Source organism: Phodopus roborovskii, unplaced genomic scaffold (assembly GCF_943737965.1).
Source record: "Phodopus roborovskii unplaced genomic scaffold, PHOROB, whole genome shotgun sequence".
In the NCBI taxonomy this organism is placed as follows: Eukaryota; Metazoa; Chordata; class Mammalia; order Rodentia; family Cricetidae; genus Phodopus; species Phodopus roborovskii.
In genome coordinates, this window is record NW_026126418.1 from 58,917,964 (window position 1) to 58,943,792 (window position 25,829).

At 38.4% G+C, this 25,829-nt stretch overlaps 1 protein-coding gene across 1 annotated transcript in view; it reads right to left on the minus strand.

Annotated features, from left to right (window-relative positions):
* Positions 1 to 6,918: 6,918 nt before the first annotated feature.
* Positions 6,919 to 25,829, minus strand: part of Arhgap15 (Rho GTPase activating protein 15) — a 620,277-nt gene continuing 601,366 nt past the window's right edge. The window contains exon 14 of the mRNA XM_051184740.1: positions 6,919 to 8,280. Coding sequence (XP_051040697.1) covers positions 8,097 to 8,280 — 184 coding nt within the window. The 3' untranslated portion in view covers positions 6,919 to 8,096. The remainder of the gene's footprint in view (positions 8,281 to 25,829) is intronic.

Here is a 25,829-nt window from a genome sequence, read left to right on the forward strand (position 1 = left end):
GGGAGGATTTCCAGGCCATTGCTTTATATTTTTGCAGTGATCTTGGCTTTTGATAGATTGGTCAGAAAGCCCTCACTCTATAAGATTCAGATAATGTGTAAGCCACACATGCGGAAGATCAGAGAAGTGGTGGAAGATGTCACTATGTGCCATAGATACCAGGATGCTCCCTGGTCTGAAGCAGGATGTGAGCATCTGCTGTCAGACTTGCAGAAACTGGGCTGGCAAGCCTAGTGTTCTGCTGCCTCCACTGAGCTTTAGGGAAAAAGCATTTTTTGGTGATTTAGATTTCAAAAGACATAGATGAAGGGAATTCTCTTTGATGGTTCTCTTTCTTCCTTTCTTTCTTTCTTTCTTTCTTTCTTTCTTTCTTTCTTTCTTTCTTTCTTTTTAATTTAGGACTAGGAATCAATATAAATACCAGTGATTTGGCTGCACCTAAGACATAAGACACTACATTTTATCTTGATATGAAACATAACAGAAGATTATGTTCATCTACTTATGTTCTTGGTGTTTGTCTTGGTTCACTTATCTAACAAATGTGCACTTAGCACACACCATGGGCATGGTGCTGACTGTCTCTCTCTTGTTGCTTTCTTTACACTTTCCCAACTAAGTAAGGAGTGCTCTGACAAATCAAGATTTTTTTTCTGGACAATGGATACCTAGCCTCAAGTATAAACTAGCAAAAAGCTGATGCCTGTTTATAAGGTGTGTGTGCGTGTGTGTGTGCATGCGTGTGTGTGTGTGTGTGTGTGTGTGTGTGTGTGTGTGTGTGTGCGTGCATGTGTGTTCCCTTCTGTGAGGCTTCTCATCAAGTTGGAAGACATTTCAATTTTGACAACATCATTGCAGCAAATTGTCATCTTCCTCTTCAAAATGTTCACTGTATTTCCATCACTCCAATGATTCAGGATCACTCTTCAGCAGCATGAGACACAGCGTGTCTTGATGCCTACCTCTTTTTCAATTATATTTAAGAGGAAGACTGCTGGGCACCCATTTTTTTATACTTCACAGAACCCCTATAGAGCCATATCTAATCTCAATACAATGTTGGGTAAGTATGATATGATGGATGCTAACTGGCCACTGACAAATATGATCCACCTGGTTAATAAAATGCCACATATGGTCAAGGCCACCCAAACAGGTGCTTGTATATATTTCAGAAAAGAGATTTTCTTGTCTGTCTTTTCTACAGTGAAGTGAGGTCAGAACTATGATTGTAAAACATAAAGGTAAGTAAAGTATTACCTGACTAATAAAATCCTAAGAGCCAAATCTTTAAGGCTGTTTAGTCATCTACTTATATTTTACATTTTTTTGGGAAACTCACATAATGTTCCTTCTGTTCTTTTATGAAAGTTAATATAAGTTAATATAGTGGTAAATCATAAATACTCACAAGAGAGGAACTAGCACCCATCTCATATTTAATGTAAATATTTGGGGTGTTTATGTGCTTACCTTTTTTAAAATTACATTTTCTGAAGAACCTTATAGTACACTTGTGTATCATCCATTGCTGTGACTGACATCTTACCAAAGCATGTTATTGGAGGAATGGTTTGCATTGGTTCACAGTTAGATAGCATCATCCATCAATTTGAGAAAAGCTTCTGAGCCATTGCTCACATATGGGTGTGTCAGGCCACTGAAACAGATGAATACTTGGTGCTCGGTCCAGTTACCCCCAACCCACTCCCTCTTTGCTTTTATTCAGTCTATGATCCCAGCTCATGGGACAGTCTCATCTACATTCAGAGAAGATCTCTCCTCTTCAGTTAAATGTCTCTGCAGATGTCTTCAGAGACACCCCTATAAGTCTAAATCTGGTCAAAATGACATTGGAGATTAACCATCTCAATTAGGGCAGGATCTCTTGAGCCATATTATTTGGATTTGAATAATACCCTGGCAAGTCACTAACTACATGGACTTGGTAACACATTATTTTTTTTCCACTGTGTTTCTTTAAGGATAAACTAGGGACAAGAAGAGTATTTGCATGCAGACAGTTGTGAGGAGTAAATAAAACAACAAGTAAGACCACAATTGATATAGAGCTAGTGTTTCATACATGTTAGCTAATCAAGCCAGTCTTTCCAGGACTGATTTTCCTTGGTGACATGGAATGAGAGAGGCAATACTGGGAAGAGAGAAAGGGATGTAAAAGCAGGTGTGATATGATGAAAATGACCCCATGACTGTTTGGTAGTTCTGGTAGCAGGCACAATCACATTACTTTGGTATGATTTGATCCAAATATATTAATGATTGCTAAATGACAAATTATTGCCAGAATGTCAGAATGGACCATGGCCCCAGCCCAGCAAGTAATCCAGAAACAGGCTTGCTTATAGAAATTTAGTTAAGTTGGGACTAGTGTTTTTCACTTAGCAATGGTAATGAAGAGATAGGGTAAAACCTTCACAAACTAACAGATGATCTCTAGAGCATCTTCCTTACCTACTGCCAGTCTGAATTAGGACGGCATTAATAGTGCTTTGGCAATAATGTTCTGTGTGACAATTGTGCCCACAGTTTATTCATGCACCAAGCTCTACTTCATAGCATCATAACTCTGATAAAGTCAACTTCCTGATGAAAGATCTAGGTTACAAAACTCAACTAGAGATGTAACATGCCATTCAAGGCTTTTTAGAGTTAGGTCCCGACCTTCCTTCCAAAATGTTCAGATTATAAAGTTATTTATTATTAATTTATGGATCAATAATCTACATCCTTAAGTGAAAATTTATGAGATGGACATTACCTGCTTTAACTCTCACCTCATTATTCCCCTAGATAGCAAGACTAAAAACCATGTATTGCATTATAAATCAGAAAGCAAGAGACTTCCAGATGGACTAAGCAAATCTGCTCAGAATTTGAACAGTAAGTTCAACATATTTTGCTGCTTGTACATTCTTTCATATTGCTTTGGCTCATTCCCTTATCTCCACAATTTACTCCAAAGAGTGCCATTTTGGGCGAACAAGCTTTGCAACTTGGAAGGCTTAACACTGAGGCCACAAAAAAGACTTGGTCTTTAGGCCGAGTCTGCTCAGATGTATTTTATTTGGTAGCTTATTTAGCGTCTTAAAAATCAGATTTCATAGAAGATTCTCAATTCTGGCTTTCCATGAAAGATCTGAAGGTTTGGCAACATGGCTCACATTCCCACATAAGCAACATCAGCTCCAGCTGAGTAGAAGCCTGCCTTTTGGCCAGGCAGTGAGCTTGAGTTTTCCCCAGCTGTTACCACTTCATAGTGTCGTCTGCCTGCTTCTCTTTACTCATTTATGTTACATGCCTGCTTCCACTCAGTATCTGAGTTTGCAGCCCTTGGCTAAAAGAAACACACACACACACACACACACACACACACACACACACACACACACACACTAGAAGTAACCTATCTTCATTTTAAAGATAAAATGAAGCATTTTAAAAAATTTATATTTTTTTTAGTTTTTAAAATCATAATATAATTACATCATTTCCCCCTTTCCTGACTCACCTATAAACTCTTCAAGGTACCCCTCCTTGCTCTCTTTCAAATTCAAGGCCTCCTTATTCATTTCTGTTACATATGTATGTATATATACAGGTATACCTAAATGCATAAATACAACTTAATACTGCTTAATTTGTATAATGTCACTCATATATATGTTTTCAGAGATGACCAGATGATTTTAATTGAAGAAATAAAATTTGAAGACCATCTTTTTTTATATGAAGATTTGAATTCCCAAGGAGAGAGATGATATTGTTTTGGAATTTTTTCTCATTTTTGACAACAGAGCAATTTGACCCAGAACGTTTAGTGACAGTCCTTTTGGATGAAAATCTTTGCAGGCCCTTTTAATTAGGAATCGACAGGGTGATTAACTTATAATTCACAAAAATAAATGTGGAAGAAAGAGGTGCAGGTCACTTTCTAGCTGTGTTAAGCTGTAAGGACAGCACTATTGGCAAGTGATTGCTTCCTTCTAACAGCATTTCTAATTTTTCTTAATTGGATCCTTTGTTTTCTAATTGGATAGGGTGAACCATCGTAAGGCTTTCAATTACAAGCTGTGGCATGATGATCCTGTCATATGGCACATGCTAAGTAAAGTCAGTCTCAGAGCATATGAGATGGAACAGCCACCTTTTCCATGAAGAAAGAGGCAATCTCTTACAAAGACGTGAGTAAAGTCCTGATAGAATTGGCATTCTAACTGGCTTTGATTTTTCTGGGGAGATGGTTTTTTGGACTTGTGCTTCTATTCTTTAGATTAGAATGTCTTACCATTACATAGATATGGCTCTGAGAATACAAGACTATTATTGCATTGTTAAGAAATGTTAAGAAATTATACTCACATGACCAATGTATTTGGAGATCCCTAGCCCCTGTAAGGGAACAGAAGTCTTCTCAAGAGGTTTGTATCTCTTGACCACAAGGAAATTTAGAGATTCTTTGTCCAAACTGTTTACAACCCACAGTGGATCTCTTTTGTCTTCGAGAAAAGATTGGAATATTTTGGCCCACCTTTAACCTCAACTGCTTTCTGTAGTTCTGTCTTTCCAAATCATCTCTAATTAATGACTTTCTCAATTTTCTTTGGGGGTGTCAGACCTTCCCCAATTCCTCATTCCTGCTTGATGTGCCTTCTGTATTTTTCCTTGTCTAATACATCTTTTCCATCAGTCATGATTAGATAGAATTTCCTCAGATTATCTCAACAGTGAAACCTAATCTGACTTCCCCAATTACAACTAGTTTCTTATTAACCAACTACTGCACTTTTTAAATATATGAGTCAGAATAGAGGAGAGAGAGAAAAGAGATACCTTACAAGAGGAAGCCATTATAGGTTTAAAGAGAAATCTGGCACTCAAGAAATGTCCAGAGACTTACAAGGATAACACCAACTAAGAATCTAAGCAATAGTGGAGAGGCTACCTTAAATGCCCTTCCCAATAATGAGATTGATAACTACCTTAATGTCGTCATAGAGCCTTCATCCAGTAGCTGATGGAAGCAGAAGCAGGCACTCACAGCTAAGCTCTGAGCAGAACTCCTAGAATCTATATGTACAGAGGGAGGAGGGATGAGCAAAGGGGTCAAGACTGTTCTGGAGAACCCACAGAAACAGCTGACCTGACCAAGTGAGAGCACATGGACCCCATGTAAAGCTGGGGAACCAGCATTGGACCAAACCAAGTCCCCTGAATGTGGGTGCCAGTTAGGAGGCCTGGGAAGTCTATGGGACCTCTGACGATAGAACCAGTATTCACCTCTAGTGCACAAATGGACTTTGGGAGCCCATGCCTCATGGAAGGATACTCTCTCAGCTCAGCTACACAGGGGAGGTGCTAGGCCCTCCCCCAAATGATTTGACAGACTTTGATGATCCCCCATAGAAGGCCTCACCCTCCTTGAGGAGTGGATGCAGGGTGGGATGGGGGGGTGGGTAGGGGGCATGGGAGGATGGGAAGGAGAAGGAACTGGGATTGGTATGTAAAATAAATAAATTAAAAAAATATTTCCGTAATTAGCACTGCCCATCTATTTGAGCATTTCTATGTACAGGTGTTGAATGCTGAGGTGAAAATGTTTGTCCCATTGAACAACATCTGTGATGTAGTAACTAATCCTTAGGCAATTGTCTTTCTTTCCTACAAAGGATAGTAATACATAATATATGTTTTATATGGCAGTCATATCTTTAGTGCCTAGAATTGGGCCTGGCTCAGACAAAGTGAGTAAGAAAACCTTGCTAACTTTCCTAGTTTTGTTTTTTATTTTGTTTTGTTGTTGTTTAAATGGAGAATACTGTCCAGTTTCATAAAATCTTTTAGTGCTTCAACCTAGTGCAGAAACTTGTTTTTGAACACTTGGGGCAGTGATTCTAGACATCGTGGCTAACTGAAATGTTATGGAATATCATGACCTTTCTATGCTTTTAGAGTGGGCAAGTGAGATCCTGTGATGGGCAGTTTGGCTCAGTAGATTGGAAAGTTCTTCGTGTGGAGAAAAAACATGTTCTCTGATGCAATGCCCTTAGCAGGCAGGAACAGGGCACAGCTGGGGTCTGAATCACAGGCTAAATCCCATCTGATTGGAAATCAAGAAGCTGGTGCTTTTGAAGATTATGAATCTGGAAGGCAGCAGAGACAAGGGGATATGGATCTTTGCTCAAAGCAGGTAGTGCCACTCTCTTTGGCTTAAAGTATGATTTCTGTTTGGCAGAAACTTCCGGTATATGTGTAAAGATGATTTTGTGAAGACATGACGTTTTAATACTGGAACTTCTAACCCTGCTGTTCTCTTTTTTCAAAAGGAGAAATAATGAAAGACTTGGAAAAGACTTCATTGAGAATGTTACAACATTGAGGAAGAATAGAAATAAATGCCAGAAACTCATGTTTCATGTTTCTTTGGCTCAAGTACTGCTTTACATGTAGAATCTTTTACAGCTTAGCCATCCTGTTGCTTAACTGTTACTGATAGCTCTAGATCTTGGGATTCTGTTTCTTATGGCTTCTTTTGGCTTTTTGATATAATGTGTATACATTCTACTTGATGAACCACACTAAAGAATTCACTGTGACTGCTTCACTATTCTTGACTGTGAGCCCATGTACTGGCACATTTACTAAAATAAAAATATTCAAGAGGGACAAGCATACTGAGCTCTTGCCCAGGCGAACATCCTCAGGCAGCACCGTGGATGCTGATACCTCATGAACATCTGACTGTATCTTAAGTCTCTCTTCTCATCTCTGAATGCCCCATCATTGCTACAACATATGCCTCTGAGCTCTGAGTGTCTGCTCTTGGATCCATGCTTCACACATAGTATTCACATGCATTATTTTTCATTTTATGATCAAATTGATAACTAGACTTACTTATCACACTGGATTAGTTTTATTCATTCCATTTGAGTTTATTAAAAAGCTGTCAAACATAAGTCTACATTTTTATCAGCAGAACTCCTTCATAAAAGGCATGATATGTGTTCAGCTAGAACATACTTTTTAAAATACAGCTATGTTTGATATATTCTAGACAGTTATCCCTTTGTTTAATCAATCACAACTGAAAGTAAGCATCAAATGCATAAAATAATGTGAGTCTAGTCAAGGAATCCTTAGGGCATACTAATACAAGCATTTAAAAATAGATCTTTCTAACTGGAGTTAGTATTATTCACCAATAAAATATCCTTCAAAACATAACAAAAATTCTACATAAAATAATATAGCTGGGGAAAGGAAGATACACAGTTTGATGAAGAATCACAATTGAACAGCAATGCAATCTCTGTGTGAAATAAGGATCAATCCATTTAATTTACAAAATGGTACACTTGTGGAACCAAAACAGTATATTCACACACACACACACACACACACACACACACACACACACACACGTAAAGAGCAGCCCAACAACAAATCTCTTGAAGTGTCCTTTTGTTCTTCAGAAAAGTTGCCACTCAACATGTATTTCAAAGCTCATCTATCACAGATGATGGGTATCACCACAGATGGTTATTGGGTTATAATCTTGAAAGATGAAAGGACTATTTTGATTGATAACATTGATGCCTTCATATTGCTTGTGTTCTTTCTGTGGCTCCTTAGCCACATGGAGACATACCATTGATGTATATGGATCCTGAGAAGGCACACAGTATACACACTCATACTTATCCTCAATTTCTTTACGTAGTCACATATCTGAAAATACATCAGCACATACCTGATGCCAAGGAGCGGTAGTAGAACTATGCCTTGGTGTTATCTTGTACACACTATTTAAGACTTTGAGACTTTGTGATGTATTTCTAGAATGCTAAAAGGAACAACACTCAAGGGGTTAATGTAGAACACATATAGGAAAATATTGTCATTTATTTTATTCAAATGTTTGGGACTTAAATACAAAAAACATCACTAAGTTTTCACAAAATGAAGCATCTGTCGCTTGGAAGGAAAAAATATTTCAGAAATATGTTTACAGAAATGTAAAAATATTAGGCATCAAGACAGATGTGAACATACTCAGTAGCTTGTCTTGTCTGTCAGTCTTCCTCTGAGCTGAAGATCTTTTCATACTCGTTCAGCATGAACTCTGCTATCTGGTTTTGGTATACCATGTGTATTGCCATGTTCCCTGACTCATTTTCGGCTCGCAGAAGGGTGGGTCCAAATACAATTCCTAAGCTTTGTGTGGACATGAGATTCTTGGAGGCTTTGGCCACTATCCTGGGGAAAAGAAAACATAAGGAAAAGATTTTATTGGCGTTTAATGTCAAATTGTGGATTGCTCTAGTTTCAGGAAAAAAGAAAAACAAAGGATCTTACCACACTATTTGATTATGAGTACTTCATGAATTACTGAATTAATGAATTAATGAAGTGGATATTGTGGATGGTCAATAAAAACATTAAATAGTAACATTCTTGTGAAACTAAAAAGATTCAGTCTCTGAAGTGCTTATAATCAATGGAGAATATAGGTGACATACTACTCATGGACTATATTAGCATCCAAACTAATAAAAGGAAATATATGCATTACTAATAATGGAAGACAGGCATAGGATAAGACTTTTGTGATTAGAATGAGGAAAGTGCCCCTGGCTGAAGATAACTGGAATACATTTTGTAGAGGAGGTGGGCTCTTAGACATTTAGGTATATGTCAAAATTCTGTTTCTTCTTTCAGTTGGATTGGTGATTTTCTCATGCTTCAATAGAACGCAGAACCTGGCAACATTCCTACAGAGAAAGAATCTTTCTGAGATTAGAGAGGTACTTGCTCACATAGGATTGTATAGAAAGCTGGGAAGTCTTTGGTATGCAAAGTTGTATTTAAGGGGTGCCTTACATATTACACAAGGACTTTTCCCAAGAAAACCAAACTATTTTGTCAGATTTACACTTAAATACTAAATGGTCTTAGAGCTGATACTTTAGGAGCACAAAGTTTCAATGATGGTAAGGAAATAAGGCATCATGCAGAAGATAGGAGTTAAGAAATGCTATCACAGACTTCCAGATAGCCTGAGCCAAAGGAAGTGTGAGCAAGACAGTGATTTTGTTGCTTTCAGTGTTCAGTGTGGAGCTTTGCTGAGCTGTTTAGACCTTGACACTGTCTTGTTTGGCCTATGCTGGTCTAAACTGGCTGGAGTTGGAGGAGGCAGGAGACTCTATTTACTTTCATTACTTTTCCAATGGAATCCTTGAAGCTCCATGCTCTGGCTTGTATCTGAGCACAGTCCTGGTTAATATAATTGAGTGTTGCCAGAAAATTGTACTTGACTTATATTTTCACAAGCAGCAACAATCAACTGTTATTTTAAATGATTTTATTGTGTCATTTAATCCTCATAATAATCCCACAAAGCAGATTCAGTTGCTAGCTCTGTTGAGCACATGAAATGGCTGAGGCCCTGTGAGTATAGGGGCTAATGTCATTCAGAACTAAGGCTGTGTGGTTCCAGATCTTTGGGAAACATCATTTCAAAATGCCTGTTAAAGCCTTTCTGTTTCATAATGGAGTCAACTTTTCACTACTCTATGCCTTGCACGATTGTTGAGTGTGCTATAAGAGGTTCTGCATTTTCATCCTTCATTGTACAATTGTGATAGTCAATTTGGTTATAGCATATTTATTGTGGGCAAAATGTCTGCAATTTTATGTGAAAGTCCAAGACATTCTGCCTCACATATTTCTTTTCTTCCTGCTTTAAGTTGAGAACATTTGTACCTGTGAGTATTGTTGGCATGGCTACATTTCTGGAAGGGAGTGTCATATTTTTAGAGTTTCAGTAAGTTATCAGAGATTTCAAATTTAAAGTTTCCTTTGGGGGAAAAAAAAGGCTACGTCACTTTGATGATTCATTTTTCAAAGGCTGTAAAATGATATGTGCCTGCTCTCCCCACATTTGGTGATACAGGCCTTAGCTCACTGCAGCACAGCAGTTTACCTCAGTTTAAGATCTTCAGAACTTCTTGGCAAGTGTGCTATGAATGTCATTAGTAAGACTTACTTTAAGGTAAAAAAAAAATTTATCTTTTGCTTTTAACTGAATTCCTTTTCTGATACCAACTCCAGTGACTCCAAGAAATGAAAAATTGCCAAGGACCAAACTAGAAAAAACAAAACATAACAAGTAATTGAGTGCTCAGAAGGCAAAATTTGCTGTAACTTTACCCACTGACAGTAAATGTCTCAGCTGGTAAGATTCACCCAGCAGGACCAGTGCTCTTTGGTTATAGGCTAAGGAGAAGGCAGAGAGAAATCTCAGACAGCACTGACTGTGTGATGGTAAATGGCCTGGCAATGACATCTGAGTAGTAGAAGACCATTACGGTTTGGGGTTTAGAATATGAAAGAGGACAGGCATGATATAAACATGGACTAGATGATGAAGTTATGTTTTCTTATTTATACTGTTCTAATTTCTGTTGGATAAAAGAATGTGTACAGGAGACTTGGGATAGCTGGGGGCTGAAGCTGAGTGACACCCTCAAAAAATTGGGTCAGACAGAAATCAAGGTGTACCCAGGATTTGGTAACTGCAGGGGATAATCATGGGTGACAGAGAGTGATGGGGTAACTCACCAAGTGGCAGGGCAGCTCAGTTCTCATCCCCAAAGCACAGGTAGAGGGATGTTGCCCTTTAGAGAAATGAGGCTGGATTGAGGCTAGAAACTTTACTATTCTCCAAGAGTTATGGGTTATTACGTGCATGTGTGCGTGCGTGTGTGCGTGCGTGCGTGCGTGCGTGTGTGCGTGTGTGTGTGTGTGTGTGTGTGTGTGTGTGTGTGTGTGTGTTGGCAGAAGACCTTGTCTCAGAACCCAGGCCAAGGTCAAATCTAGAGGCGGGTACCTGGTTGAGTTTAGACAGAATGGAGAATGAAAGACAATAAAGCATGTCCAGAGCACTCTAAAGGCATCTCCATCTCAGTTGCTGGGCCATGGGGGCTTCTCTAATGAATTCCTTCCAGTGAGGTAGGTTCCTAACCTAGTGTGCTAATGCTCAGATTGTGCTTTTATGCATATATAATTTATCACATCTCATCCCAAACCCTTATTCTTCAGGTCCATGCTCTAGAAATTTCCTATCTGATTTTGATAATGCTAATTGCTGAGTGATTTAAAATGATCTTGTTAATGTAAAAACTTCAGAATAATATAGCTTTATACTTTTTTACCAAGACAGGATTAGTGCAGATTACATTTTGATAGCAGTTTAAATTTCTTTCTTAAATCAAGTCACTTGCTATGCCTCCTAGAAAAACAAGATGTAGTTAAGAGATAAGACAACATGGGTGTGCAGTATACAGAACATGTGCTAATTAGCTTATTTACCATTATAAATCTTGTTGGTTTGTATGTACTCAACAATTTATTTTCTGAATACCAATGAAGCAGTAGTTGATTTGTTGAAAGACCAATCTTTAGGGTAGAAATTATGCTGAGGGTGAAGACCAATCTGAGGTAGAAATTGTTGATTCATGTAGTTGGGCAAATAGAATCTCACACTAAATTTTGAATTAGATTATAACCCCTACTGTAGACTGCAGACACAAACATGTCTATCAAAGAAGGCTCTGAAATTAAGGGTGCCTGGCAAATGTGTTAATGTATTTTAAACTTTGTTATTAAATAAAAACCTACCAAGTTTATGCAGTTTTTAAGTGAGCCAGATCTCCAAAACATACAAAGAACGGGAGAATCTAGGCATCAAAATACCAAATAATTCAGTTTTAAAAGTGGGGTACATATTTAAATAGGGAATTCTCAACAGAAGAATCTCAAATAGCAAACAACAAATAAACAAACAAACAAAAAAAAAACACTTAAGAAATTGCTCAACATCCTTAGCCATCAAGGAAATGCAAATCAAAACAACTCTGAGATATCATCTTACACCTGACAGAATGGCCAAGATCAAAAACCCTGATGACAGCTCATGCTAGAGAGGATGTGGAGTAAGGGGAAACACTTCTTCATTGCTGGTGGGAGTGCAAACTTGTACAGCCTCTTTGGAAATCAGTATGGCGATTTCTCAGAAAACTGGGAATCAATTTACCTAATACCCAGCAATACCACTCTTAGACATTCACACCACAAGGACATTTGCTCAGTTATGTTCATAGCAGCATTATTTGTAATTGCCAAAATCTGGAAATAACCTAGATGTCCCTTAACTGAAGAATGGATAAATAATGAAATACTGCTCATCTGCAAAAAACAATGACATTTTGAAATTTGTAGGCAAATGGATGGAAGTAGAAAAAAATATCCTGAGTGAGTTAACCCAGACACAGAAAGACAAACATGGTATTTACACACTCATAAGTGGATATTAGACATAGAGTAAAGGATAACCAGCCTACAGGCCACAGCCCAAGGAAGCCAGGAAATAAGGAGGAGCCTAAGAGAGACATACATGGATCCCCCAGGGAAGAAGTAATAAACAAGATTTATTGACCAAATTGGGAGCATGGGGGAAGAGGTATGGTAGTAGGGGTATGGGGAGAGGAGAAGGGGAGGGGAAGGAGAATGTGAGGAATCAGGAAGGTCAAGTTAAGGGAAGGACAGGAGGGAGAGCAAGGAAAGAGATACTTTGATTGAGGGAGCCACTATGGGGTTAGTGAGAAACCTGACACTAGAAAAATTCCTAGGAATCCACAAAGATGGCCCCACCTAAGTATCTAAGCAATAGTGGACCTTAACTATCTTCCCCCTGTAATCATATTGATGAATACCTTAATTGTCTTCATAGAACCTTTATCCAGTAATTGATGGAAGCAGAAGCAGAGATCCACAGCTAAGCACTGTACTGAACTCCTGGAGTTCAGTTATAGAGAGGGAGGAGAGGTAATATGAGTAAAGGGGTCAAGACCAACAATGGGGAAACCCACATAAATAGCTGACACTAAAAAGTGGGAGCTCATTGTGTCCAGGCTTACAGCTAGGGGACCTGCATAAAACTGAACTAGGCCCTCTGAATGTGGGTAATAGTTGTGTGACTTGGGTGGTTTGTGGGGCCACTAGGAGTGGAACCAATATTCATCCCTGGTTCATGAACTAGATTTTTGGAGCCCATTCTCTATGGAGGGATACCTTGCTCAGCTTAGATACAGGGTAGGAGGGCCTTAGTCCTGCCTCCAGGGATGTGGCAGAGTGATAGTTCCCCATGGGAGGCCTCATCCTCTCTGAGGAGTGGATGGGAGGTGAGGTTGGGAGGAGATAGGGGAGCAAGAGAATGGGAGGGAAAGGGAACTGGGATTGGTATGTAAAATAAGATTGTTTAAAAAATAAAATAGTCAATTAATAAAAAAGAAAAGCAACTTGTTTAATAGTAGCACATATTTAAGCTGATTGCTGATAGGTGTATACAAATATTATTAAGTATAAATTATTGATTGATTGATGCGTGTGTGTGTGTGTGTGTGTGTGAGAGAGAGAGAGAGAGAGAGAGAGAGAGAGAGAGAGAGAGAGAGAGAGAGAGAGAGAGAGAACAACTGTAGAAGTTGGTTCTGTGATTCAAACTCTGGTCTTGGGGATCAAACTCAGATCACCAGCCTTGGATACAAGTGTATTTATCAACTGAGCCATCTCACCAGCCTGCAAACTTCTTTTTAAGTTTGTTTTTTTGCTGTTACCATGGTAATGTACACAGAAAGCCACAACTGCCATAGGACAAGTTTTCAGTTCTGGAGGTATATTGCAGTGCTCCTCTTTCTTTCTGCAGAGCTTTCTAGAGGGTGTTACTGGATTGAGAAAGAGAGTGGTGACAAATGTATTCCATCAAGTCACACACCTGTCTTGCAAAATACATCTCAGCCACTCAGGGTGAAATGTTAGTCCTAATTTTGACCACTTAGTAAAGAGAGACTGTTAGAAATAGAATCAATCTTCAATATGCTCAACTTATGTTTCTTATGTGTTGTGACTATTTTGAGGAGATACATGCAAACCATATGCTTGCCTTCCGTCAGTTTGCACAAACTATTCTGCCATCTCCTCTGGTCTTTTATAAGATTGGAAAATTTGCAGCACTCCTACTGTCCCTCTTAAAATATTGGCGTATAGCAGAAGAATGCTCAACTATACTAAAAGCAGGGGCACACTTACAGAGCATTTTACACTTAGCATCAATGTGCTTCAGAGTGATCATTCACATCTGATTCAGCCACAGTCACATGTCAATTTTAAATCAATTGAGTTGAACTAATTGTAGTCTTCAATTTTATATCTAGATACTATATCATTATTAGTTTCCAAAAATCAGTTCATGACTAGCATCCCAAATGGGAATTATTGCTATATTCTGACATTTTTGCTTTTAAATAATCTTTAAAACCATGAATATATAATTTTTTCAAAACACATTATAGGAGAAAACCAATATGGCAATTGCTTATTGATAGGTACCACAGCCTGCTTTAAAAAAATTTATTGAGCTACTTTGCATTAATTTCAATACAGAAGACTGAAACACTTTCAATTATTCACTTGTCGCACATTTTTATTGATCAGATATTATAGAGATAGTCTAAAGCACCTTTAAAATAATATTCAAATTGCCCAATAGGATGTAGGGATAGAGAATTTAAAAATGAATAGCCATGTGCTTCAATTAATGACTTATTTCTAGTTATGTATTTTGTAAGGTATCAACAACGATAAATAAAATGGGCCATCAGAGTCATGGCCCTACCTTTCTTTTTTTTTTTATTTATTATTTTACATGTCAGTCCCAGTTCCCTCTCCTTCCCTCCCTGCCTCCCTCCCTTTTACCCTCTCTGCCCTCTCATATGCACCCTAACTACCCTCCCCTCCCATCCCCCACCCCAATTCCTTTTGTAGGGGAATGCCATCCAGTTGGGGTCATGTAGATCGGACAGGTCATGTGAAGTAGGGACTAGGGCTTCTCTCCTGTCTCTAGGTTAAGACAGTTATCCCTCCATGGGGGATGTGTTTGCAAGGTCCTTTTGTGTACCAGGGATACATCCTGGCTCCATTGTCTGAGGTCCCTTAGACTGCTCAGTCCTTCTGGCTGAGACCCATATTCGGGGGGGGGGGGAGGGTTGAGTCAGTCCCATGCTGGCTTCCCAGCTATCAGTCTGGATGGCCATACCTTTCTAACTATCAGGAAGTACTGTTGTTAAATGCCTTCACCATGCTAATCATAGTGCTTCAGGTATGCCAGTGCTTTCAAAATTGAAAATAAACTTTTCTTGTAATCATAAAGGATTGAGTTTTGTTAGAAAATGTGAAATTTTTATGAGTATATTTGTGTGTGTGTGTGTGTGTGTGTGTGTGTGTGCGTGCATGGGAACATGTAGGTCTGTGACTGAATGCAGTTATACGTGTGCTACAAGATGCATGTGGAAGTTGGTCCCCATCTTCTGCCTTATGTGAGCAATGCAATATGGCTGACTGCCGTTTTGAATTTGAAGCAGTCTCTGCCTTCTATCTTGCCAATGGAACACTGGGATTCTAGATATGTACACTGTTATATCTGGCTTTATGTGGTACTGGAAATTTGAACTCAGGTCCCTATATTTATGTAGTAAGTAATTTAACCAATGATCTACCCCACTAGTATATGAGTATAATTTAAAAAGTTACTTGATAACTTACTATATACCAGATGCTATTCTGAATGTTGAAGTAGTTGTAGCAAATAAAAGAGTTGGAATCCTTACCCAGTAAGAGCTCACACAGCTAGTCCTCTCTATCCATAGCTTTTGTATTCGGGATTCTAACCAACCTCAGATGGGAAACATTTGAGAAAAAAATTGCATTTGTGTTGAAAGAATATTGAGTTTTTCCTTTACATCTACCCTAAACAATGTGGTGTAACAACTATTTCCATAGCATACAAATTATATTTTGTATTATAAATAAGATCTCAGAATTCAGAGTCTGGGATCTGCAGGGTGTGCCAAAACTAATCTTCTAAGGAGACTGGGGGGGGGGGTGACTGGAATCTTGGAAGGGGGCAGACAGCCAAGCATACACTACTCAACAGATAATGTGATTTCAATCATGAAATGCTTTACAAGGAAACTAAGAAAGAAAGAAAGGTGTAGTTCTTTTACTGACCCTGAGCACTTTAAAAATCCCAATGATCTAGAGTAAATCCTGAGATGATTCATGCTTACACTGTATAGGCAGGATCTAGCTGCTGCCACTTTCAAATAGTACTAATAATTTTAAGTAGCAGAGTAGTGGGGCATGCTACATATTAGCAGATAGAATACTCTAAAAAACCCTGTCCTCTTGCAATGGAGATATAAGTCCTGTCCTGCTTAGGTGCACAAATCGAAGAGGGAAGATTCAAGGAAAGACACAGCAGGTACAGGATGAAGCTGTGCTGCAGTTCTGGAGTAGAGAAAAGCACAGTATCACTAAGGACTGAAGAGCCAGTGTGTGGAGGTAGAAAGTTTCCCCAGGGACTTGGAGGTCCTTAATAAAGGTTAGGGAATAGTTCTAAAGGTGATAGGGAGTCTGTTCTTGGATTTTGAAAAAAAAATGACATTGTCAGTATTTAGAACATATAAATGAATATATAACATAATTGCTATATGTATTTGATAAAATACTCTTTCTGTAGTTCTCAATTCAGCATTTCTCAAGACTACAATTGCTGTTTTGCTGTGTAATGTATATTATTGGGTATGCACTAAGGATTTAGTACATGTAAAATTAGTAAACAACAACAACTTACCACATACTCTGTCGTCAAATTTAGTAGTATTCCCTGAGGTAGTGGTTTTCAATCTGAGCAGGTTAATCCACCCCTCCCTGACTAGCCCACTTGAGGCACTGGGCAGTGTCTGGGAAAAGCCTGAAGCCTTCAGTGGGCATATGCTGAAAGCGCTGTTATCCGCTACAAACACAGTCAGCCTCCCATCACACCATCCCTCTTAAGATCACAGTGCTAGTGGCTGTGAGAAACCCTGTTCTCGGTGGAAGAGTGCTGGTGGGTCTCACCTTACTGTTCATGACAGCAGCTTGGAAAGGTGTATGAAACATGGAATGCTGTTATATTCTCCCAGGAATCTGATGCAAGAAATTTAGAGAGACACTTGATGAACAAGTGTCCTTCATAAAGTTCTCAGGTGTAATAAGTCCATGCCATAGGAGGAAGCACCGATCCTCGAGCCAACATGGTAACATGTGGGAGGGTCTTGTTATTGTCATTACTATCTGGTGTATTCTTTAAAATGTAATCCCTGCATGTGAAAAATGACCAGCTATTTTCTATTCTTTAAACTTTAGAATCTTTACTATAAGCACTGGAAAAGAAATCAATAAATGCAAATAAGTAGTGTGCATTCATTTTGTGAATATTTCTTGCCATCTTTTCTATTGAGAGCACACAATTTTGTTTATTTAGTCCCTTTTATTTATTTGTATAAAAACTACTGCATATTCCTTAAAAATGTGCTAATAAAAAACACCTAGGGTAACAAGCAAAGCCTCCCCCTGTTTCCTAATGAAATGCTTTCATTGTGGCTATAATTAACCAGTGGATATGGCTTTGACATAGTTTTCTACTTACATATTGATCTACCTGCCATTATATATGATAATATATATTCATCTGGTATCTGTGTATTATGTAATATGCAGTGCATATATACAATTTTTTAAAAAAAGAATGAAATAGTAATACACATAATGTTCTAAAATTTGCTTCCCCATTTACTGTATATCATGGGCATCTTTCCAACTCACTACTCGTTAAAAAAACAAAACAAACAAACAAACAAACAAAAAACAAAACCAAAAAGAACCCTAGTCATTTTATTTCATAGCATGGGAATACCGTAAGTTATTCAAGTGTTCCTCAGCTGGTGGCTGTCAGGTTGCGCCTCTATTTTCTGTCCAGATTTTTAAGATCTTTTGTGGTGATAAAACTTTCATCATTTTTTATCATACATATAGTTTCTGATTTTTTTGTTTTTTTATTTCCTTTACTTTTATGTTTATGTAGCCACATATATTGGCATTCCTTCTACAATTTATACCATTGTTATTATTATAAAATTCAGCCTTATTAAGAAAGCAGATACAGATCAGCAGTCTTAGTAAAAATAATGATGGCATGTTTTAGCATGCTCCCAAGGTTAACTTCATCTAGTTTAATTTGGAAATGTGATCACAATATAAAGTTATCTTTTTCCCAATGCCAGCTAATTATTGAACAATCCACTCATTACCAAATTATTTGTGAGACTTTTTTTTGTAGTTTGTTGTACTCACACTCACACACACTAGCATATCTAGCTCTGCTATGATTTATCTGTATATTTTGTACCAGTACTTAGATACCTAAATCACCACATTGGTATTAGATTCGTTACTCCTTCCATTTTTCTTTTTCTTCATAGCTGACAGAAAGCTTTCAGATGAAGGAAATGAGCTAAAGGAAGATTGAATACTGTGACCAAAGCCACTGAGGAGAGAGCAGTGGGCCTGATGGTAAGGTTCAGAGCCGTCCTACTCTGGAATACAGATTCACACTTTGCAGATGTCTAAGATCCAGTGTTTTTGAATCTGATCAAGGTCCTCTTAACAGTAAGGCCTGAAGAAGACTTGAGGAAGAGTTGCAGTCAGTTGAAGTGAGTTGCAGCCAGCAAGATGTCCTGGGAGATATTTTATTTTTTCAGAATCCCCTAATTCTCATTCAAGGGCATAACTACACAGAAGAGAAGGGCAAGAAGATGGAAGAAAGCAAAATTAGTATGAATGACTTTCTCTCTTGTGTCACAGCTTTCTCACCATCAATGGAAACACACTACTGGAGTAGTGATGGAGAATTTCAGCTCTGCTTTCATTTAGGTGCCTTCCTTTAAATTTTAGGATGGTTTTAGTCTCTATATATGAGTCTCTCTAGAGTGACAGAAATTTGTTCTGCTGCTGCCTAAGGACTGAAAATTCTAAGATCCTGCTTTGCACTTAAGGGAAATGTATCATGCATTTGGAGTATTTTCAGGAAGCAAATATTCATAAATGTACTATTATTCTCTACCTGAGGCTTACAAATCAACCTGTCGAAATTCTAGTATGTGCTACTCACATGCTATCAAGTGCTGTACATGGATCAGCATTAATTAAGCCCACAGAATAATGCCCCTAATTAAAAGATATTAGTGGAAAATATAGGTCTTAAATATTTACCCTGTGATGTTTGAAAAGCACAGGAGGAATGTTACCAGCGTGTAGTTAGAATTTATTAATCTCTTAGTTTTTCCTTATTATATGAGTGAAGGGAGTGTCAATTCCCACTCAGGGCATCCTCCCAGGTCTTTGGAAATTTATGTTCGGCAGAGACATCTTGTTTCAAATGTCCTTGGAGTAGCTTACTGATTGTCAGTCACAATTTGAGTATTATCATTCTCTTGTCCATAATTTATTTTCTCAGTGAAAATATGTCTTTTGATCCTTTTTATGGTGACTGGACTTTAACATGAGCCTGTAAGCTATTGGGTTATTTGGGTGGCACTAAAGTAATGCATTCCTAAAGGAAAGGACTTAGGACTGAAACTGAAAGTGTTTGGCTTGAAACACAGAACACTTAGGGAAGCAATGATCCTGTGAAAGCAAACAGCCCTGCTATGGAAGGAAGAGGGAATGAGTTTTCCTTTGTAAGAAGAATTAGAGCTGTGAAAACAGAAATAGCTCTTTAAGATCAGTCTTAGGTTCTTATCAACATGGAAAATGGAGGCAAGTCAAAATAAGAAAATAAAAATCATTCAAAAGTCTAACCGCTTAGAATTTTACCTCCATTAATATCTGGTATAGACTTCCCTTATAAATACTGGAGTAGTAGTGGGAGTATCCATCAAGATTATTCAACATTTTATGCATAAAAGACCCATATTTCCCATCAAGAGAAATATTTAGCAGGACATTTGAGATTCCTTGTACTATATGGCAGATTTAGTGACCTTTGAAGGTTTGTGCTGCTGGATTAATGTCCAAAGAATAGATGTTCTGGGAAAGCTGACATACCATTTAAAATAGGGAAGGGAAATGTATACTAACTAAGATTTCTACCCAGCATGCCTTGTGTTTCTTGCAAAATTCATGGTCTCAGTGGAGGGTGATACACTGGAAAAGCAGAGAAAATACTTTTGATGTTGGAAAATCATAGTATTTGAATAGCAAAGGACAGGGCTTCTGAGTAGCCTAATTAGTGGGTAGAGAGATGAACCGGGTTACTATGCTGGTAGGGTACAGATAGACCTTCTGAGCAGGGAGAGCTGAGACATCAGCGAGTTCTCAGAATAGTAACTATTGTGACTCCTCCTTCTTAGCCTTAGTTTCTGGGTACTAAGACTGCTAGAGAGTTCAAAGAATCTGAGGAAAGGCATGGTTACAGTCTTTTCTTTCAGAAATACCCAGTGGTTTAGCATAATTCTAGAGTTTCCATGTCTGTTATACAAGGCAAAGCTAAGTTGAAATTGCTGTGTACTATGTCTAGGAAAATGTGACCCAAGATAGTTTCACATTCTACTGCATTGCATGCAATCTGGAATTGGAAGTTGGGGATAACAGCTGAAAACCAGAATGGAGTAGCACCAGCCTTCTGAGGATTCAAAAGCCAGACAATTTTTTCCTTGGTAATCTGCCTTGTTATCCTTTCTGGAAGAATGTAAATATCTTAAATGCCAGGATTGACCTATGTGGCCTAGTGTACTTTGACAGACTGAGATTTGTGTTTGTGTCACAGTAGTAGGTATTCAATAAGCATTTGCTGATATACTATATAAACATATGCCCTCTCTGGGCATAGCCATCCAAACTAAAAATACATGCAGAAAAGTCAGAAAGGTAGTCATGATTCATTTAGAAGAATGGGATCTGAAGGGAAAATAAAATTCAATTATAGTACAACCAGTATATTCTTACCTATTCTGAGAAAATGAGAACATAGAAGTAGAAACAGAAATAGCTATTTTTAATTAATACTTAGATATTAATATTTTATGTTATATGTGAGTGCCTGCATGTATGTATGTGTACCTCATGAATGTCTGTGTGCTTGTGGAGGCCAAAACAGGGTGTTGGATTCCTAGAACTAGAATTATAGGCAGTTGTGAGCCACCACAACTGTGGATGTTGGAACTGGATCTTTACAAGAGCATCAAACACTCTTAACCACTGAGCCATTTCTCTGGCCTCAAGAGCTAGTATGCTTTTCAACCCTGTTAAGAGGCTAGATGCCAGAGGCTGGGGGTATACAGCAGGTGATAACTAGTATTCAACAGCTAGAGGCACAAAATTAATAACTCTCTGTTAGGGACTGCAATAGTTGGGATTACACTGAATGGGACTTTATAGTTTGCAAGTCAGTTCAGCTTTTTTCTCTGTTTAGCTCTGCCACTATATTGCTCCTTCCTCAGTGGATGGATGACAGTTATACCTTGCATGTCATACGCTCTTTCACATAGTCCTTCTGGGGAACATAGCCCATGATTGCTAGTTCCAGGAGTAGTTTAAGAAGGATAACAATGCAATTAAGATTGGGGCTTGCTCATCTGCTATGACTTGAGTCAGGCAGTGGTGGCAGGTAAAGCATAGATGTGTCCTTGGGCAAGATAACAGCCTGACTGCTAAAACTCTAATAACTTGTGAGATGGGGTATTGTATCTGTGGAGAGTAGCTTGTGTAATACATGAACATTTACAAATAATAGTTGGTGGTTCCTGGTAGTAACTACTAAGTATCAGTGATAGCCCATAAGACATTGTTCATAAGTAAGGGGGCATTTACTCTGGAATGAGAGTTGACTGGAGAATATCTACTACATATATAGATTCACAGACAGCAATAGAGTTGAAGAGACATTGATGTAATAGGGATAGAGTGATGGGGCTTAATTACAAGTAGCCAGGTAGTTGTAATCTTAACAACATGCAACAGGGCCTGAGGGGCAGACAAGGAGACCTGATTTACAGAGAGTCATGAAGATGAGTAATAGAACATGGCATTCTCAGGAGCAAGATAAATAGGAAGCTAATAAAGATGCCCTTCTCTGTGTTAGAGCAATACATTTAATCACTGAATTTTAGCTGCTTCTTGGCCTCTGGGCTTCTTTGGTTCAAGCACCAGAAGTCAAGGCTAAGAGTTGTCTTCTAGGCAGATGTTATTGACTCAGATCAAATAAAGAGGTAGAGTTGTTGCTGCAATCAGGACAGGGATAATATGTGTGGCACCTACATGGAATGTCTAAGGCACCTGTTGTTTAGGCATAGTTCTGACTGTTAAAGTCTCAGATAGAAATCCTCATCTGCTAAACAGGACTTTGGATCTGTCTTGAATGAGGGAGTGGGTCACCATACTTGGTCAATCACTGAGTTTGAAGGAGGCCATAGATGAGGGAGAAAATGAACTCAGTGTGCATAGTGGAGGTATGAGAAGATGGGTTGAACTCAGGCTTGCCTTCAGCTGCTGAATCTGTGGTTCAGCCTTCTAAATCTTTCATTTCAAAGGTTTCCTCAGGAAGAGAGGCTGCCTGTCATCTAAATGTACATGAAGAATGGACTGGCACAGAGCAAAAGGTGAGCTGTGAATGGCCTGTGATGTTTTGCCTTCTCTGTTCACATGTACTCACTCTCAGAAGTAGGGTTGTTTACAAGAAGTGGTTCTCAACCTTCCTAATACTGTGACCCTTTAATACAGTTCCTTATGCTGTGGTGACACCCTCTGCCATAAAATTATTTCATTGCTACTTCATAACTGTAATTTTGCTACTTTTATGAATTGTAATGTAAATATATGGTATGTGGAATATCTGATATGTGATCCCTGTGAAAGGATTGTCCTACTCCAAAGGGGTCACAACCTACAGGCTGAGAACTGTTGGCCTTCATGGAAGGCTAAGCTACCAGCCCTCTGTCAGCAGATAGTCAGCTATCAGCCGTGTAGAGTTCCCTTCAGCTGAGGAGAGGTGCTTTAGTCAAAAGATTCCTGGAAGTACCTGTGACTAATAAATGAAGGCAGTAAGTATATAAAGGTCAAGCTGTTCTGGACAAACCAATAGCTGTGGTGGGCCAGGGGCTCCAGAGCCTCTACAGGGCTACTGTGAGCCCATGTCACAGTTCAGGTTTTCTTTCTCCCCTACCCTATGCTATCCATTTTCCATTGGTACTAATAGATAGCTATCACCATTTTAAATCCCTCTTGTGATGGTTACCATGAGCTTTAAGAAACCAGACATTCAAACAGAGAGACTTGTGAAAGAAAAGACTAGAACTTTCATGAATCATCTACTTCCACACTGAATTCTTGTTTTATGAACAGCAAAATGGCACAAAACCACTTTATAGCAATAGAGAAATTTTTATTTTCCAAACTTGTTCAGGTCACTATAGATAACACATCCTCCATTTGACTTGTTTGTTGGCATCGTCTATGAACAATTCAAAAGTATATCAATGTGTGGGGCTCATCCACAGCCATTCTGTTGCAATGGTCTGCAATAGGCTGATGTGCTTTAAAGCTTCTAGTATGACTGCCTCATGCCTGGTGGTTGGGGGTGGGGATAATCATTGCTGTGGGAAAAGTGATAATATAATCGGGATGCAGAATCCACATTGCTCCTTCTCCAAGTGCTAAGCATGTGAGAGAAACATTTTAGCAGCTCTGTGAGCCTCTGACTCCACTTTAAAAGTGAAGGTAATGGCAAACATGACACCATGAAAAATTTGCAGGTTAAAGTTTAAACCTTTATGAAAACCTTTTGAAACTGATAGAAATGTGGCTCTCATCATATGTGCTTGTATTTGCTTCTGTGGACTGCTGCTATATATGAAGAAAAGGGAGAGCATCTCACTATGAGAGCTTTGACACCAGAAAAGGATTTAGATGCAGGCTTTGGAGTGTCTAAAAATCCTCCCAGGAAAGCTCATGTATAGTCTTGGCTCATGGGGTTTTTTTGGTTAAATGAAGTACCCAAAAGTTATACAGCTGATGAAGAAAAAAGCAGACTGAACTCTCAACATTTCTCTTGTTTTAAGTACTATTATTCATGTTGGTTTTATTTGCACTCCTAGTTCTTACCTTACCTTAGTTCATTAGTCATACACTATAACAATAGGGATAAAATGGATTTTTAATTTTGAAACATGTTGTAATTATAAAGTTGCTGTGATTATTAAATGTTAATGACTCTTGTCCCATTAGAGCTAAATCATTTGATTTGTGCTCTTTTAGTAAGGGTGAACCTCTATAGGTAACATAAGCTATGTTTAAGATTACATGCACCAAGCATAAATTAAACAATGTGATACGAAGGCTGACATAATGTAAGCAAACTGCAAGTGAAACATGTGAGTGTATTCAGAATTGCATAATGCACTGTTACCTACTGTTCCCCTGTCTTGAGCGTGCTGACTTAATGTGGTATCATGATGGAGGAGAATAGAGTGGAGGGATAGAAGGATAAATGAAGCCATGGAGATCATCTTCAAGTGATCATAACTGAGCCATTCATATTTCTCTTATGGCCTGGAAACAATTTCATACTTATTGGAAGATATGACCTTTAAGCGTTCCTTGCTTGCCAAAAGACAAATATTCTAGAAGCCGAGTGTTCACGGGAAGAGTCATCTGTCCCGTCTGCTCTTCTATGGGAGGCGACTGCAGGGAGAGTGTACATTGCATTTGAGAAAATGTGCTGCTGACTTCCCATTTCCAGACTTTAGGGTAAGCTCTCTTGACAGCTCCCTGATTTCTTTAACACAGCAAATCTTTAATCAGCCTAGATATGTTAAAATATGATTTTTACAGTGAATTGACCTGAGTGGAGTACTTGAGTTGAAATGTGTATTTTTTTTTTTTCACTCAAAAGCTGACTTGTAGGGGAGGAAAAAAAATCAGATATTCAATGATATACTTTGCCTTAGTGACAAGATGTTTTGGAGGAAATCATCCAAGCTTGAAATAAAATCTTTATTGAAAGTAATTCTACATCCATGCCAGTCAGATACATTGTCGGATTAGAACAGATATCCCAGGGGAAACTATGGTATATGCACCAGGCAGGGCTGATTATTTGGACCTCCTGTCAGTTCTGAACTTTCTGGCAATGGCTGAAGCATTTGCAACTGCTACAACTCTGTTTTCATCTTTATTTTGAGAGAAAGTTAATACACTTTACCTTAACTATGCCAAATGTACTGGAAAATAACCCGGTAATAAGATCTACCCCACCTACCAAATAGTATCTGTGTGGTGATAGCATTTAGCTGTGTGTTTTAAGGAAACAAACACAGCAGCCAATGGCTGAAAGACGCGATTATTTTTCTGCTTGAGCTTTAAGATCTCCTTAGCAAAGCCTCCTATATGCTGCTTTACAAACACCATGTGCAGAGAATCAGGGACACAAATGGCTTTCACTGGAAGTTGCCTCCAAATGGCAGAACAGCCTTTATTTTTCCTAATAGAATAAGTCAGATATAAATATTATTTGGTGTCCAAAAAATGGCACAGGTGTGCCAGGTAACATTTATTTCTACTTAGAAACTCGTAACAGCTTATATGTCTCTTTTGAAAAGGTTACAGAACTGCACATTTTTATTGAATACAATTGACACTAAAAGACAGAAAATATGTGTAATTTTTAAAATTAGTATTATATACTGATTCGTTTTGAAGCTAACACATTGTTGCAGTTGAAGAAGGAGGAAAAGACACAGCTCCAATGGGTGATTAAGACTAATCGCACCCATTTGAAAATTGATAATTTAATAGCTCTCCTTGCTTGTATACAC